Genomic DNA, 18398 nt, shown 5'->3' on the forward strand with positions numbered 1-18398 from the left:
TGAAAACCAAAACAATGAGCTTAAAGATGTTATAACGCCGTTCAGCATCGTGCAGAGTTTGTCACACAATTCACATTACGTAAGTCATTTGTCTCGCTGTTTAAGGATTGAGTAGCGTAGCTTTAAATGATATCTGTGAATAAATCTGTCCATTAATAATGTGGCTTGTACACAACACAGTACATTGCTGTTGCCCTCAGACAGCATCAGTCGGGCACAGATCCATCTCATAGTTGCTCTCACACCCAAACCCTCGTGCCAGACTGTTTACACTTGTAAGATTATGTGCATAATGAGGCTGCATTGTTTCAGCAAAGTGCTGCTTTAATTCTCTGAAGCTGAACAAACTGTCCCTGGCACATTTGGGTAGGGGGGAGGGATATCAAAGTGACTTTATTGAGATGAAAGAACTGGCCCAAACAGCAATCTGAGACATTAGTCATTCCTTCTTCTGGGTGACAGAAACATGCTCTCAATTTACGAGTCAGGTGCTTCCAGTGATTTCTGCCAGCCTTGTTCCTCCACATCATAAATTCCTCTTTATGCTCACTCATCCCACAGGCAGACCCCTATTCTTTGGCCTGCCTTGTCAGAAAATACACCCCATGTTGGCATATTGGATGTCGTCCAGGCTGCCATTAGCAGTTACTGAGTTGCATATACCATAGCGTACACTGTGTCAGAGCACTGAATTTAAATAGACAGCAGTGATTGCGCCCCTAGGTGCACATTTGTGCTTTTTTTTTTACAGATTTTCCATCGGCACTTTAATTCCTTCTTTGGATGGTGTTGACTCTGCAGAGCTCCCACTTTCACTGTGTTCATTCCCTCTAAATGCTTCACATGGAGCCAGTGGCTCCCAATTTATGTAATGAAGGTTTAATAGCCAATTGGAGCATCCAATATCATTAACAGCCAGTGTTAGTCTCATCCAGAATTTCTCTTTTTTTGTTTGATAACCAGAGGTGCAAATGTTAGATAGGTGGAAAGTGTGATTAGCTCCTGCTGTTTAGTGTATGTTGTGTCTCCTCTGGAGCAGGAAACACAATATACTACCTCTCACATTGTTCTTTTTTAGATGAACACCAAAGTTGCCTCTTCTTATTTCTATTTTGTATTTTTAACTTTTTGAAACACTTTTGACCCTGTTTGTCTCCCATAATTCAGCACGTTTTATAAATGATTACTCCAAGGTGTACAGATATTTTTGGATATTGCAGGGATGTTGTGGCGCTGTCATCTCTGCTTGTTATTTTAGGGAGGCAGGAGTTACGGTTATTATACTCGACTTGTTTTACTCACGAAAAAGAGCACGCTAAACGTCTAAAATGGAAGTGCAGGACTAAGAAAACAGAAGTACACATACGTTTATTTTTTAAGGAGCAGTGCAAAAAGAAGGATCGTGTGTGTCTCTAATGTTGTGTCTTCTGCAGGTTGTATTTATTTATTTATTACCACATTTACTTGCTTGTGTTTGACTTTGAGCCTCCATTGGTGTCATTTGCTGTGGCTTAAGAACTGCTAACACAATACACAAAATAGAAAGACTTTTATACCTTTTTTTTTCTCCGGTGACATGAGGATTATTTCTGACAGCTGCAATAACATGGAAATATAGGTGGACGTTATTCAGCTGTTTACCACATTTGGTTCATGCATGAAAATGGACGAGATTCCAACAACACTATCGGAGAGGTATACTCACTCTAACAATCACACTGCAGAAAACCACTCAAAATATGTTTGCTTTTTCCATTATGCACTCTAATGCATACTGACAGATTCTTCTTATTTGCATTGACATTTACGTGTTTGCAATGATTACCAGAGACTGATTGGAAAAGACAGAAAGCGTGATTGAGACGGAAATGCACTATCAACATAAACAACCAAATTAGCAGAAGAAAACATTAATAAAATTGTTTTCTGGGCTTTTTGTGGAACCCACAATATTTACATAAATACAATCAGCATATTTTTGCGGTTGGCTTGAGAATTTCCTTTCAATGTAAGCAGCTATGCATATAATAAGAGTATTGCAAGCCTATAAATGCCTCCCTAAATGCTCTCCTAATGACCTCTGGGTGGCTCTGTTCGTTGGAGCAATATCAGTCTTGCATCAAGGATATGTTAGCTGTAATAATACCTGCCAAGTTTCAAGTGTCTTGACTTCATTTTCATTCAAATAATCTGACATAGCTGAAGATCCGACAGTCTGTCCCAGCATCTTTTTTTCTTCTTTTTTTTTGTCCTTGTCTGGTCTTGTGATCACCCGGTGGGGAGGTAGGGGGTGTCACTGTGGTAGTTGTAGTCTGGACACACCTTCTGCACCAGCTTGTAGTCGGTGCTGTAGAAGGTGATGAAGATGCAGATGACTTTGAAGGGCTTGGAGCACAGCCAGGACAAGTGGCTCTGGGTCTGCTCCTGAGGGCAGCTCTGCGAGGGGTCGTGGGCACACAGCGAGTTCCTGGTGCCCTTCTCCACCTTCTCGTACTCCACCCTGCAGTTGAACAGCTTGTTGTCCTTGGTCTCCAGAGCCGTCTGCTGCTGCTGCTGCTGCTGCTGCTGCTGATGGTGGTGATTGTGGTGGAACGGCTGGTGGACCTGGAACTCCACCGCTTTGGTTGGAGGAACGAGTCCAACGGAAACATTGCCCTGACCGGTGGAGTTGTGGCGGAAGTAGACGCTGAATGTCCCGTTACCGTGATCCACGATTTTACCAGTGATGAGAAGGTTGAGCTTCACCGTCTTGATGTTGGAGTGGAAGTCTCCCCAACCGAACATCTTCTTGAACTTGCCGGTCTTGACGATGGGCCTCCGCTTCGTCCTGGATCGAGGGTCGCGGGGGTTGGATGTGTTGTAAAGCCAGCTCCACTGGTCCCGTTTAGAGAACGAGTCGGCCTCGTCATAGTTCAGATCCAGAGAGGTGAAGTTCTCTTTGCCATAGAAGCTCTGGGACAGCAGGCGGCTGATGGAGACTGCCTTGCTGCCTTCAGACCAGTAAGTCTTCACTTTGGATTTTGAGCTTTCTCTCAAGGCTGAATTTCCTGTACTTGGTGAATCAGCACTGGTCACCTGGAAGAACAAAACAAACAAAAACAAAATCACCATTACTGAAAAATGTTCTACTGATACTGCATGCTTATCGAACAATTGTATTTAAAAAAATGTGGTAACAACCTTTTATAGTTAAAAAAATATATCACAGGCTCCTCCAACAGTGCAACACAATACAACAGATGATAGTGCAAGTAAATAAAATAGAATAGAAATAGTGCAGAGTAGTCTATATATTATCAAACAGATATGGTGGGGCCTTTGTCAATATCTTTTTCTTTGAGTAATGTCGCTTTGTAAAATAAAGTGTGAGTCTTGGTGAATGTAAACAATAACATTTTCTGCGTCAAATTCACACATTTCACCAAGTGAGTTCCAATGCCTGAAATAACAAAGTCTTTGTTTAGCGAGCCAGAACACAAATTTGAATTTATATTGAAATTGGTGGTGGACAGCGGTAGATGTGACGTGACTTTTTTTTAATTAGCCAGAACCACGCTCTTTCTGTAGCCTTGTGTAAAACCAGGTTTTTGCAGAATTGCTCAATGTTGACGTTCTGTCTGGCATTAGCGTTGTGTAGACACTGTCTGCTTCGTGTTAAATATCTGTTGATAAATTTGTGGGAAGTCCTGCCAACAAACAAACAGCACCACAATCAATCTTGCTGCAGTAAAAAAACACCAACAAGCTCTATCCATCACAAGCAAAGATCACCTCTGTTAATACTGTAACCAAGTCTTACAGTTGGAAACCGTCTTGTGCCTGTTCGTCTTAATCAAGATTAAGGGCATGCCTGCCATACATCGAGATGAATGAAGCGCAGACATGATGCAACAGCACCTGCTGAATGTGGCCTGGATGGATGATGGATGATTCATTCTGTGTCTCTCCTCTAACAATCACACAGATGAGAGAGCTAAGATTCCCCGTTCACCCCGCTGAGGCTTGTGACATTGATGTCCAAACCCCAGCCGAGGAACGTGACAGCAGATCTATCTGGTCGAAGCGTTTACATTTTGTACCCCCGCCCCGCGATCGATACTCTGAACATAAGGTCTTCTCTTATTCAGAAAGTTCACTATATGACATTGTAATACTTTAGATATCGTGCGGGAGGTGCTATCTCTCTGAAGTACACATTCTTTTTATGCACTTGGCTTCAGAGTGAAGGAGTTTATAAAGATGGCCTGCAGTTGTTTTTGAAGAGTCCTTGAAGATGAATGACCTGATGTGAAAGAACCGTTGGTGGCATTGTGGAGACTTTGGCGTAGTAACGTCTCTCTAACTCTGTGAAAAAAACCGACATAACCTGAACTTATTTTAATAGGCAGCATGATACACGGAGTCTAACCGAAGCCTTTCAAACAATCGGAGATCAAATCTTTGCAGTGGTGAGGTTTTATAGGAGAAAACGGAAAGCTGCAGGACCTTCAGTGCAGAGTGATTGTCATGACGAGGAGAATAGAAATATGATTTTCAGCAGTTTCCTTGCGCAGCGGGGCAGTTAAACTGTATTAATGAACAGCTCCTTTTGTCTTCCATTGCTGGAAACAAAAGTCTGTCACGTTGGCCTCACTGGTGATGTATTGTAAAAAGATGAAGTGAGGGTGAGGATGAGGGAGGCTTCCTGTTCAGGATTTATTGGCACCATTAGAGTCAAACATAAAGCTCCTTAGGATGTAAAAGCTCGGTGAAACAGTATCGTATGGACTATCAGCTAGGCAGCTATAGACTCCATTATTACATTGAACATTATATAGGCTTTGTTCTAGGGTTTAATAATATTTCAGGTTGTTTGTTTATGTTGATTCTAATGGTTCAAATAATTGCTTTTTTCTAGGTTAACACAGCAGCTGATGTCAGATAATAGTTTATTTTTTATTCGGCGTTACAAGGTCAAACATGATGTTATGGAAAAGCTAGTGACCTTCATTCGGAATACATGTACAGGTTTCTAACACTTGATCCCATGTGAGTTTAAACATAAATTCAGTTTTACATGTTTCCAATAATCACCAAAAATAATCTTTGACCCGTAATCCAGACTCTAATCCCCATTTATTTTTCATGAATATTTCTATTCTGAGAAAAGACTGTAGTCTCTAATGATCAAATGAAATATCATTTTCCTCTTGCCATAATTACTGATGCTTCTCAGTAACTGGGTTTCAGTCTCAACGGAGTCTCGAAACCAGATCAAGGGATATTAGGAAACTGCTTTGAGCTGCTTTAAGTGACTGTCAGGCTAATTAGTGTGTGTGTGTGTGTGTGTGTGTGTGTGTGTGTGTGTGTGTGTGTGTGTGTGTGTGTGTGTGTGTGTGTGTGTGTGTGTGTGTGTGTGTGTGTGTGTGTGTGTGTGTGTGTGTGTGTGTGTGTGTGTGTGTGTGTGTGTGTGTGTGTGTGTGTGTGTAATGTAAAGAACACTTCCTAAACAATTCAAATCCGAGTAGGATTAGACACTCCAAGTTTGATCACCTTGTCACCAGGAAATTAGATTGCCTGCAACAGTGTGTTTTGGGAGGCAGCGTCAGTTTCTGTGACTTCATGTTATGAATAATTTGTAAAAGGAGATGTCACTTGAGTTTGTTTTTTTTGGAGGGGATTTCTTCACTATTTTCTTCCAAGATGATCTGAAGTGTGTTCACAGTCACCATCAGACCGATGTCTTGTTGTTGTGATGAACTCGCTCTGTTGTCGCCGGCGTTATGTATGGTCCCCAAACTGTGACATGCAATTAGCTTTCATCTAAAGCACCTGACAGTCTCTGGATTAGAGCACTCAGAGGCACATTCACAGAGACCCCACTTCACGGATTAGAGCCCAACCTGTAATCCAGCCCGGGGAGATTAGGCAGATCAGAGGCAGTCCTGACTAAAGCTACGTTTATATCCAGAACACCCCGACTGACTGCACCAACACTCGGAGGGCCAACATTTACCTCTCGCTGGCTTCAAAAACATGCAAGCCAGGCACAAAGAGAGAGAGAGACACAGCGTGTGTGTGTGTGTGTGTGTGTGTGTGTGCCTGAAAGAGATACTGCAGAGAGAAAAGAGGGAAAATACTGTAGGATAAAGGACAAGAGAAAAACAAAAATGGCAGCATAAAGGTCAACAGTCACGCTTTGATAACACTGGGTTTAACAGATATTGGTTTGCCAATATTAGGGCTTTATTAAATATCAAGCTATGTCTTCCACAGATAGAAGTGAGATGTATTTCACACTCTATTGGCTTCATTTAGCTATGATGTATTTTATTATTGTGTTTGTGATTTCAGTTGGGACCGTCAAAGCAACGCTTCCCATCCCTTTGGTTCTTCAGTCCCTTATTATGATGCAGCTTCTTTGTTAAAGGTTGTGTTTTTCTACAAACCCTCAGCTTAATTTAAGAATGATTTCCAATCTACATCTCAGATAGGTTCATTTGAATCTTTTTTTAGTGACCGGAAAAAGAGCAAACTTTCCAGTATTTCACAACAACATTGAGATGAATCTGTCATTAAAGATTCTAAATGTATAGACCAACACAAATCTTTCCTTTAATTTCCAATCCATGAATCACTGTTTGACCCTTTAGAATTAGACGTATCTTTGCATGCTTCAGGCTGATTTACTCTAAATCATGAATACTTTTGTGCATACTGTATTTAATTGAACAATGGTCTGAGTTAGATCTTCAGCATGGATAAATATAGCTTAAACAGTAACACATGTGAAAGTATCTTACATGTCACTGGGTTTTGGACTGTGGTTTGGACAAAATGAATTTAAAGACTTCAACTTGAGCTTTTAGAAACTAAAACGACTATTTCCTGGTGTTCTATTGATCCATTGCGGATTAATCAATAATGAAAGAATCAAGTGGAAGCCTTAAATAGAGATAAACACAGCCATCACTCAGGTGGTTGTGACCTGCATTATTGATGCAGCCAATCCACTCTGAGAGGACAAATCACTAAACGTTGTTCAAAAACAAATGCACCATTTACTTCTGTTTGAGTTACATTTGGTAAAGCTGCAATGCCCTGTTTTGTTTATAAAAATGTAAGTGTTAAGTAGTAACGAACGGGCTTTGGGCAGTGTGCTACAGGGTTTCAAGATGGACTAACCCTTAGGTTTTTGTCTTGTGTTTTTTGACAATAAGAAAATATGGAAAAACTGCTACACATATCACCGTCCTACAAAGAGCTGTTGGTGTGATTTCATCAGTTTGTGTTTCACAGAAGTTACATTCTTATGTCAAAGTTTTAAAGATTTGAAAGCATGTTTTCTTAATCAGCTAAGAAATGGGGTTCTTTATATTTTCTTCTCAATTTTGAACATTTTTTTTTTTATTTTAAGGAGAGATTTTCTGTATTTGTTTTAGTGGTACGCTTTTACAAACAAAGTATGTTGGTTTTAAACGTTAACCTTAATTGTTGCACACAAGATATATTTATAATACTTAATGTTATGGGGAAATAGGCCTGCTTTATTTTTTAAACTTAGCTTTCAGGGGTTTAAGACACATGATATGAAAGCATCAGTTGTCCTCAGCTATAAAGGGGAAATACCCTTCGTCACAGTTACACACACACACACACACACACACACACACACACACACACACACACACACACACACACACACACACACAGGGGACTCGGATAAAACTATGAGAAAAATCAAAGCATCAGATGTTGAGATATCCAGATGTATTTTCTCTGTAGTGTCTTTCTAGCTCCTAAATTCCCCAGAATTATAACAGGAACATCTTGGACCCCAGCTGGCTTGTACATGTCTTTAAAATCTGTGGAATGCCCCTTTTATTCCCAAAAACTACACTCACTTACAGAAAGTCCCATCGTCCAAATGCAGCAATGTAAACAAATTCAATTTGCAATACATATTTAATATAGTGTTTGCTTTCAAGGATATTCAAACGTATCTCCCAATCATTTTCTTTCAGACACTTTCATTTCCTGGCTCAGAGCTATTCCAACTTTTGGGCCTGCAGTTTCTCATGCTGGATTCTCCCAGCCACCCCCCCCCCCCCCCCAAAAAAAACCATTTACAGTAACTGTCTATTAATATTAATCCCAGGTTGGTTGGGTGTATGAGGCAGAATCCCTCAACACGATAACACAAACAGCCCGGGTATGCAGAAGTCTTTTAGGAAACGACTCTCCAGATTGCCAGATGCTGCATGTAGGCCGGGTGTTGGACAAACCTAAATGCTATCTACTCTTGGCGAGGCTGTGATAAGGCGCAGGCGTCCGCTCTTTGAAACAGGAAGATAAACAACCCCGGCTTCCCCCTCGGGAGCTCGGAGGATTTTCTATGTGCTGGACCCCGGAGCGGCCAACAAATTCCACCTTTAATAGAACCGTCGGAGGAGCCAGATGACTCGGCGGTGGGCTGTACACAAAACCTTGCGAGGAAGAATGAAAGTGTGTGTCAGTTTTCATTTACCTGAATGCCCCGGCTGCTGTGCGGGGAGGATTTGAGAGTGCGACGGTTCTAGTTTAAACAGAGCACTGGGCTGAGAGCAGATATGGGTTGCCACTTTGTTATCTTGATTGGATGGTGTGGGTTGAGCTGCAACATGCAGAGATTAAGAGAGATGTTGTTCTTTAATGTGCATTAGTACCACACTGCAGAAGCCTTCAGAACTTCTTTAAAATGTGTGGTATTAAAGTCTCTAATCCAGAGAGTCTTAAAGTCTGAGGAGCTATGCAGGGTTGCAGTTTGGCTCAAGGACATGAGGCTTTTGTGGGATCAAACCTGTGACCTTTCAGGTACCAGACAGTCCCTCTGGAGTCTCGCTCCACCTCCCAGTAAAGGCATATTTTAATATATGTATGACCTTCAGCTTGCATGAAGGACTTCAGTAAACATATTGGTCTGTGGAATATCAGCTGAGTCTGAGTCTGTTTGAAATGTTCCTCTGTACAGGAGCGGTTTAAGAGACCTTGATGTGTTGATGCGGATTATTTTTTCCAACTGCGGGATATGATTGTCATTTACAGGAATTGAACTTGTCTCGCCTTGTGAGGTCCCCCCGTGGTTGAGCTGATAGATCAACTAAGGGCATTTAACTCCGCTAAGAGTTTAGGTCTATGCTCTCCTAGTGATATCAAAGTGTTACCTGAGGGGGGTCAGACATGATGACAAATCACAAAGTGTGTCAAGACATCACAGGCAGCTGTGGATGGAGCCGAGTCCCATCTCTGCAGCAGCGCTTTGAGCGGCCGGGGCACAATTATTACCATGACTTCTGAGCAGGATAAATACTATACGCGGACAGACTGCAGGGTATTAGAGCAGGGGCAGTTTGAAGACGAAGAGGGAGGAGGAGGAAGAGGAGGTAGGGGGGAGAGGAGAGAGAAAAAAAAAGTAGCCACCAGTTTTCAACTTACCCAGAGGAAAAATGCATAATCATATTATTTCACACACGACTTGGTTCAAAGGCGGCCAAAATAAGTTTGTGAGGTTCCCATGGGTCTGTCAATCTGTTGAAGGAGCTGCAGGCGAAAGCTTAGGATGCACCGAGTACGAAACAATTATGATCATCCCATTAAAGCATAGCGAAGCAATTTGGCAGCTCCGTCTGGGAAAAAAAAAAAAAAACACTCCCATCAAGTGATGCTATGAGATCAACTCACTACCATGATGCTTTGGTACATACAACTCACACACTTGATGATTCATGTTCGTCTTTATGTTGAGACAATAAGGGAATCCATGTAAGTTAATGTTATTGCTTCTGAAATCGAACAATCCATGTTGTTCTTTCAAAGCAGCAAGCCACCGTAAAGTAGAAAAAAGAAAAAAGAAGCGGGGGGGGGGGAAATGATTAGTGCGCTTAGTCAGCTGTGAAATTGAGTTTATGGTTTTCAAGACGGTGAATTCAATTCGATAATGGGTATTAAGTTGTAGAGAATAATTAATAGTAATTGACTTCTTTCCATCACTATGCAAATTAAACACAGATAACACCACGGGAGCTTTTTAAGGCCAGTCAAGTTTGTGGGGATTAAGTTTATGGAATTTTTGGAGAGAGGAGTGGTTCCTGTTCTGCTTTGATTGCTTTGTTGACAGATTTATCAGCGGGTGAGGGGTTACTGTCTTTCTGAGGATTAAAGGAATTGGGTTGTCACAAACTGTCAAGGCACTGAGTTAGGAGCATTCTGGTGTGTTTGTCATAATGGGCTCAGGCTGTTCTCCAACCGCACTGTCAAATATATTCTTATTGAAGTGTGTCTGTAAATGGGAGAGAGGAGGGGAGATGCAAAGGAGGGATGAATGGATAGTGCTGAGGGAGAGGCATCCAGCGGGATTGCGCGCGGACGGATTTGTCAAGATGCAGATTTTGGATTTGGGAAGCTTGTGTTCACATTTGTTCATTCATGAAGATATTAACGAGTCAGTCACAGGTTTGTGGAGGTGGGATGTGTCACTACAGGGGTCCAACGTGAGGAAAACTATTCAGAAACATGCCTTTAGTATATCATAAGTCAAATTAGTCTGAAATCAACAAAACAATATTTTGCTTTTATATTTTCTAGACTTTTCTATAAACTGACTGCAACAGACGTCTAGCAGAAATCAGATCATGCTTGTTTTCACACTGAAAGTCACTTATCAGTCACAATCTGTTTGTGCACATTCATTGATATTCCTTCTACCAGATAGGTGCAGACATAAATCACAGACACTGTAGCGATATATAAAGTGATTAGAGGTAAAGAGATATGTAACTCACCAGAGAGACGACTGACAGCAGCAGAGCCCACAGACACGGGGTCTTCATGCCTCTTTGTGGAGCGTCCCCCCTCATGTCAAACTGTCCTTGATCTTCTCAGCCCGCAAAAAAAATGTCCCTTTGACTGAGCTGCACAACTTGTAGGGGAAACACAGAGTGAGGAAGGCGGTCCTGAGGCGGCGGCGGCGGGGGGGGGGGGGGGGGCAGTGATGGATCTTCTCAGGCTCATTCAGCGGGGTCAGAAGTCTGCCGTTAAAACGCTACGAGTGTCTCTGAGGTGATTTTTGATGCACGGCTGGGAGAGAGCCGAGGTGTTTGTACATCTGAGTGTCAGTGTGGAGGGATGTTTTATATAGTGCGCTTTGAGCTTCAGAGAGAGAGAGGAGAGAGAGGGGAGAGAGGGTTTGGGGGGGAATGGAGGGACAAACAGAGTGAGGGGGGAGGGAGAAAGCGGGGAGCAGAGAAGGAGGTTCACATTATAGACTTTTGAGAAGGAACTTTTCTTTAAACAACGTCAGGGGCTGACATCTAGTGGCTGCCAGCTGCCGTGGCTCTGCCCCTCTCACCAGATGCTGTGAACATCTGGAGACACATAAAGCTGCCATGTTGGAATCATGAGGCGGAGGAACAGGTTGAACCAAAGGGACCCCAAACAGAAGAGGATATATCGTCTTAATCTTACAGTTTAACAACCTGATGGGACCTGTAGTATTTTGGTGTCATATTGACATGTTGCAGCTTCTTCTGTTCCTTTTTCTAATCCCTTATACTTTGAGTGAGTGACTTATTTAGGTTAGATTATTACATAACAAAGCTGAAAAGAAAATTGGGTTTATCAGGTTTCCCACTTAAAAAGTAAAAAATAGAAATGCCCAGGTTTGTGTTTGGAGCTGTTTTTATATCCGTCAGTATCAGAAACACATCTTTATTAAATAGGACTATACCCATTTATTAACAGTTAGTGGTCTTGCAACAGAGAATCTAAAAAATGAAGAATGACTTCTTGTCTTTTAAGGTCAACGTTGAGAAGACTGGATCCTACACTTCCCATAATGCAGAGCAATAGCATCTTGTGCTGCCTCTGGTTAACACCTGTATATATACAGTCTATGGTTCACACCCACATCTGAATAACTCCAGCCTTCAGTTTGTTACGTAGACTCTCTGATTCAATGTCTAGTCTTCAACACCAAAACACTGCCCTGATGTGATGTGAGCAACTCGTCCCTGACTCGACACAGCTCCTCTTGAGCCAGAGAACATTAAACCAAATGTTTTCAAATGATGAAAAAAAAGCAGAAGTAAACCCACAACTTACCCCCAGAGGTTGTTTCATGAAATAGAAAAAAAAGAGGCTGTCTGCAAACTCAAATGTGTTTCACTATATAATGTTTCAGCTGATGCAACGTGCCGGGCAGGTTTGCAAAAGTCCTTCCAGGTGGAAAAGTCTTACTAACAAAAAAATTGTAGCTTGTAAATCTCAATGTGTGTGTGTGTGTGTGTGTGTGTGTATATATATATATATATATATATATGTATATATACACACACACACACACACACACACACACACACACACACACACACACACACACACACACACACACACACACACACACACACACACACACACACACACACACACACACAAATGCTCTTCTTTTCCTTTCTTAACACTAACTTGTAGAATCAGTTTTATGTTGAATTAAGTCAGAAAATGTAGGAATCACCAAAATATGAACATTTACTAATTCAGGGGCTTTCTAGTTATTAAAATAACAAACAATCTGAATCAAAACTCTGAATATCTCTGAAGTGATTGTTCAAGTAGATATACATGAATAAGCGACTAAAGAAATAGTTAATCGAGTAAGAAAATCATTCTTTTGAACCTTTTGAATCAAAACTAAATGTGAGTTTGAATAATGTGTTTTAGGTTAAAAAAACCCTGTTAGAGCAGACTGGACATTATTAAGGAATTTATTTGAAGGATTTCAACTTTCTTTACGCGTTTTACTTCTTTTCGACATAATTTTTCCATTTTCAAGGATAGGTGAAGTGGAATTTTTTTTTTTGTCAACAAATCTGATAAAAGGCAAGTTGGAAAGGGATTCTTTAAATGAAGTTAAATAATAAAATAGCATTGTTTGTTCATTTTATTTCTTTAAAGTGATAGCTATTGGCCAAAAGAGGAATAAACAAATAATAATAGTATCCTCAAAACGCCAGTATCTGTCAGGCTGTACACAAATAGTTTTTACAGGATTTGTTGACATAAAGAAACAATGTAAGAAAACACCAGCCTGATATCCTTCAAAGCCATTTTTACATTTTATAAAGGGGTTCTGCTTCCTTGTATATAGATATATATAAAGAAAATTACAAAAACGGCTCAACAACCTTCTTCTTGTGTTAACAACCGTGTCCTTATTTATTTTTTCGGTAATTCTTTGCACACATATAAACATCCTGTACAAAACGGCTGAGCCTTTTTACTCTTTTTTTTCTTCTGCTTCTTTTTTTCTTTCTCGTTTTTTTGTCTCATAACATCCAACTTGAATCATGATTACAACAATCAGCAACATATCACACACCCACTTTGCAATATTCAAACTAAACATTTCTGTGCAATACAAAATAAATGTACACATAATTTGATCATTTTTTCTCCAAAAAAATAAAAAAATTGCTGTTATTTACAAATCCCAAAACAAAGAAGTAAACATTCTCCACACCAGTTTTGCTTTTACGTTGAACTCAGCAGAAGCGTGTTCTCCTATTATTATATTATTAATATTATTAACATGTTATTTCTTTGTACAGATTGTTTGGTACCACTAATATACAATAAGACTACCCTTATAAAGAGTTTACTAATAGTCTGTAATTCATGTATTAATTAGGTTGTGAACACTTTATAAATCATTAATAAGCTTTTATAAGACATGAGATAAACAGGGCAACTGTGACCGGTTGCTTGCCAAATAGTGAGCCCACATGTATCTCTCCTGCTAAGTCTTATATTGGCTACTTAGCTTACTTCGTCTCCTTCATCAGCAAGCATCCTTGGTGTCTGTTGTTCACTGAGTTGATTCTCGCTAAGTAGCCAATGTAAGGCTTAGTCATCTTGCCAAATAGTGAGCCTGTGTCTATGTGAGAACTGGTTTATAAATGGTTCTTAATAAAGTGTTTGCAACCTAATTAATAACCTAATTATAATCCCTTTATGAATCCTTTATAAGGCTAGTCTTATTGTAAAGTGGTACCCATTGTTTTTTAAACTATAACTTCCCGAATGAATTGTGACTGAAAAACGATAGAGCACCTATGATACGGATAGCTACATGAAAACGTTTAAAAACTCTGAAGGAGGCTTTGCTTTGAAAAAGAAAATGTCGTTTTCTCTACGCTTTTATGTAATGCATTTTATAAGTTGCCCCATTCAAGTATTAAACACTCTTTTACAGGACTGCTAGTATTTAGTTGTCGTCAGTAAGGCAGAAATGACATTTGCATGGTTTCATTTATTGTTCCTTCTTTTTTTTGTATTCACTGCAAAGGTTTTATCTTGTTACCACTTTAGGTAAAAATATTGAATTTGATCAGATTCTTTAAGGTTAAAAATAACTTTAAAGCAGGTGCTTCATTTAAAAAAAAGTCACCTTCTGATGTCATCTTTAATTACATCTGGGCAGAAAAAAAAGTGATAACACCGGACGAAATCTACAAACCACAAAAGGTACTTTACTTCAACCAAAAAGAAATCAGCGGTGAGAAATCAAATCTATACATATATTTACTTGAGATTCACATCTGTTTGGCAGAACATGTTTCTCTTGAATGTTTTCGTGTTGCTCTGCTCTACGGGTTGTTCTGTGGAAGAGGCAGTGTTTTATGGCAATCGAAGGTAGAAGTCACATGTGCATATCATGCTGCACTAATATAGTGCAATGTAGAGCCTGAAACAAAGGAAGGGCGGAGGCAGGCGGCCGTTTCCATGAACTACTGATGCAGGCTCCATCAGCATCGTACGGATCTGTTTATCCCACAAACACAGGCCTCCAAATGAAGAAGAGGAAGAAATGCCTCCCTTTTGTTCAAGACTGCAAAAGAGATTTGAGTCAGAACCCAGTTGAGGATTGAGAAAAAGGAATCCAAACCTTTTTATGGAGATTTTCCTCTCCCTCCTCCTCCTCTTCCCTGCGGTGACTTTTGGCAACGTATGAACCGTCAGAGCATCCTAAGCCTCCAGCTACTCAGCATTTTTAGGGACAAGCGGAAAAGCGCGGGGGAAGAGTTTGAGCTTGCCATGTTCAGAGAGCTCTGTCTTCTGCACCCAGACTCTCAAACCTTTAGAGACATATGGACACGTAGGTGGGGGGGGGGGGGGGCAAAAAAAGGCATCTCATTGAACAGGGTGGATTTCATGAAGGCTCTTGCAAAAGAAACAACACTAAAAAACAAAAAGGGAGAGTGAATGGAGCCGTACTTGAAACGGTTAAACCCAACCAGTGTCTCTGCTAAGAGGATTTTCTGTGATTTCTCCGCTGGTGTGACGCGTCCATTCACGCTGCAAACATCCGTGTTCCTCACTGTGATGGCGTGATGAAGAGGTGTCTCTATGACAGGTGAAGTGCGTGGTGAAGCGTCTCCGAGGGACTACATGTCCGTGTCCCCGTCGTAGGCGAGAGTCAGAGGTTTTAGTCGGTTGTTTTGTTGCCTCTGTCTCTGAGGTCTCTTTGGCTTTTTGCTGTGAGGAGAGATTAAAACAAAGTCAGAGTGGCACTGGAAATAATTCCCAAAAGCTAACTGCAGAAAGGACTGTCTCACTGGTACGGCACCTGAACTGCTGTGGTCTGGAAAGTTTCCGACTGAAAGTTTCTCCCATATTCTCACTGCGTTTATAAATAATTCACCATAGTTACATATATAGAGAAATAGATGTTTGCTATGACGAGTGTGAAATACACTTTAGCTCTACACATTTTTCAGATTATATATAGAAATACAGTACTTTTAGGATAAGGCTGGTGATATCCCTTAGCAAAAAAATCTATAAAATCCTACAGAATCTTGTAGAAATCTATAGCGTGTTATAGAACATGCTAAAGAATTCTATAGAATACTATAGAATTCTCTAGATCATTCTGTAGAATACTATAAATGTGTACTTTTCTATAAACTTCTATAATTAAAACTATAACAATCTAAAGAATTCTATAGGACAGAACCGACTCATGACATCTCTGTAGAAATCTATAGAAATCTGTAGGAAAATCTATAGGTTAATTCTATAGAATTTCTACACCAATCCTGTACTGTTCTGCAGAACTATTTTATAGAAAACAATAGCAATTTTATATAGGATTCTATAGATTATTTGGTATAATCTATAGTAAAATTCATAGATGAATTCTATAGAATATTTGCCAATATCCTGCAGTATATTCTACAGAAATTCTATAAACATCAATAGATTTTTCTATAGATTATTTTGCAGAATCTATAGTAAAATCCATAGGTAAATTCTATAGAATATCTGCAAACATTCTATAGTATTCTTCAAAGAAGTTCTATAGAAATGTCCACAGATTCTATAGAATATAGGTCACAAATTCTATAGTATTCTACAGAATGATATTCTAAGGAAAAGTTATATAGAAAGCATCCATGGGGTTTTCTATATGATTCTATAGAGTATTTTCTACAAAAAAAACCATCTACACAGTATATATTTTCTATAGTACTATAGTATTCTATAGATTATTTCCCAGAATCTATAGTAACATTCCTATAGTATATCCGCAAAAATCCTGTAGTATTCTACAGAAAATGTCTATAGAATTCGTCCATATACTTTTCTAGAGTATTCTATAGATTATTTCCCAGAATCTATAGTAACATTTCTATAGAATTCGTCCATATATTTTTCTATAGTATTCTATAGATTTTTTTGCTAAGGGATTATAACATGTTTGGAGGCTGCGGCTCAGTGGGTAGTGTGATGGGCTTCGAATCAGGGGAGAGCAAGTTCAAGTCCCACTGCAGTCAGCATGTCGTTGTGTCCCCGAGACACTTCACCCCAAATTGCTCCTGTGGGGATTGCCCACAGTATTGAGTATGTAAGTCGCTTTGGATAAAAGCGTCTAACATGTAATGTAATGTTTGTTTAATAGAGGTGAACATGGTTGCCATTTCTGAAACACTGTGTATAATTCAATGGTTTGAAATTTAAAAAATGTAACGTATTTTTTGGTTCCCAACTAATTGGGGATATAATTATATATCATATGAAACTATTTTGGGATGAGGGGTTTGTAGAAAGCTTTTTTTAAAACAATTTGATGTGTGGTAGTTTTACAATCTGTTGGGAAAATGGAAGAAGAATACCGGTTCAAAGCAGTATTCTTTGCTTAGTTCAGATTAGCTAAGGCCTGCGTAAACCATAAACATGACAGTCATATGTCTGTCTCCATAGATGCTGAATCATCATGTTAATCGTCGTCACATAGCTATCATATTCCTAAAACAGTCCTGACGCTCTTCTAGGTAATCTTACATCCTCTTACGCACACAGCTACGTAGGGCCTTTGTTATCATGTGCTACTCTGATATTAGAAGAGTACATTCAGTATTTTCCTAACACAATCTTAACGCTCTAGCTGTGCGAGATGGTTCAATCTTCTTAAGAACAGCTCTGAGTAGATTCTATAATAGGAAAAACATGTTTACAAATGTTAGGAGAGCTGCCAAAGTAAGAGTATCTAAACGTTTATATGTTTAGATTAAAAGCATTAGAAATATATTAGTCAGTTAATATTCATGCAAAGTCATGCCACTGTGCCTCCAGGGAAGAAAGGACATCTCCTTTAGGCGAAGACAGAATACTTTCTATCTGTTTAATTCTCTGAGCTGTCAGCACTGCCTTAAAAACAAGATTGCTTCTTATCTCCCGTAGTAAAAGGGTATAGGATGTTTGAGGTTTTAATATATTGTACATACTGTTTAGTAGAGAAGCCAAACAAACAAAGTCCAGATTTGGCTAGAGGGTGACGACTCAAAAGAGAGTTTTCAGCAGAAAAGAAAAACGGAAGATGTTGTCCTCCTTTTCCTGCCTATTCTTATACAAATAGCAGATTATTTGGAGTTATTGGGTTGAATAATATGAAAGATATTGAAAAGACACAAGATTTTCTGATAAAAACAGCAGGATTTTCATAAAAATATAAATAGGAAATGCAAAAAACACTCAAATCCCATAAAAGGAGGCGGGTGAAAGAAACTGTGAATTTTCAATAACAAATAGAATTTACACTAAAATACCGTTAAAAAAGATTTGCCCTACTTGTCGCGTTTACAATGCTGTATTGATTTTGGGTCATTTGTTATTCCAAAGTTGTGTCTAAAGTTTTAGCCGTCAATGCAGGACAGTCTAATCATCAGTTCAAACATTGAGAACTTTTCCCCAAAACTTAGAGACACACAGGGTCTCTGGAGAAACTTCAAAACAGAATATTCTGGAAAGCTGGTAGAGACAATCAGAAAAGCCCCCGGGGGAATTGTTTCTGATATGAAGTGCTGACAAAAACCCTACAGAGT

The 18398-nt window shown here is 39.7% G+C and overlaps 2 protein-coding genes across 2 annotated transcripts in view; both read right to left on the minus strand.

The window, feature by feature from the left end:
• Positions 1-1532: 1532 nt before the first annotated feature.
• Positions 1533-11210, minus strand: LOC307013580 (neurexophilin-1). The gene is made up of 2 exons (XM_079640994.1): positions 10800-11210; positions 1533-3075 (listed from the first exon to the last, which is right to left on the minus strand). Exons 1-2 carry the CDS (start codon positions 10872-10874, stop codon positions 2269-2271), a joined length of 882 nt encoding a protein of 293 aa, XP_079497120.1. The 5' UTR covers positions 10875-11210; the 3' UTR covers positions 1533-2268.
• A 1820-nt stretch (positions 11211-13030) lies between these two features.
• The window catches only part of thsd7ab (thrombospondin, type I, domain containing 7Ab), a 137579-nt gene continuing 132211 nt past the window's right edge, over positions 13031-18398 (minus strand). Inside the window, exon 28 of the mRNA XM_079694302.1 lies at positions 13031-15549. Coding sequence (XP_079550428.1) covers positions 15459-15549 — 91 coding nt within the window. The 3' untranslated portion in view covers positions 13031-15458. The remainder of the gene's footprint in view (positions 15550-18398) is intronic.

The sequence above is a fragment of the Notothenia rossii genome (genome assembly GCF_949606895.1).
Source record: "Notothenia rossii genome assembly, chromosome: 7".
In the NCBI taxonomy this organism is placed as follows: Eukaryota; Metazoa; Chordata; class Actinopteri; order Perciformes; family Nototheniidae; genus Notothenia; species Notothenia rossii.

What these genes read in the sequence shown, in the direction of transcription:
- LOC307013580 (XM_079640994.1), bottom strand. Translation starts at nt 10,874, where the DNA reads ATGAGGGGGGACGCTCCACAAAGAGGCATGAAGACCCCGTGTCTGTGG. An exon ending in TGCTGTCAGTCGTCTCTCTG is followed by an intron (nt 3,076 to 10,799) that starts GTGAGTTACATA and finishes TTGTTCTTCCAG; the next exon opens with GTGACCAGTGCTGATTCACC.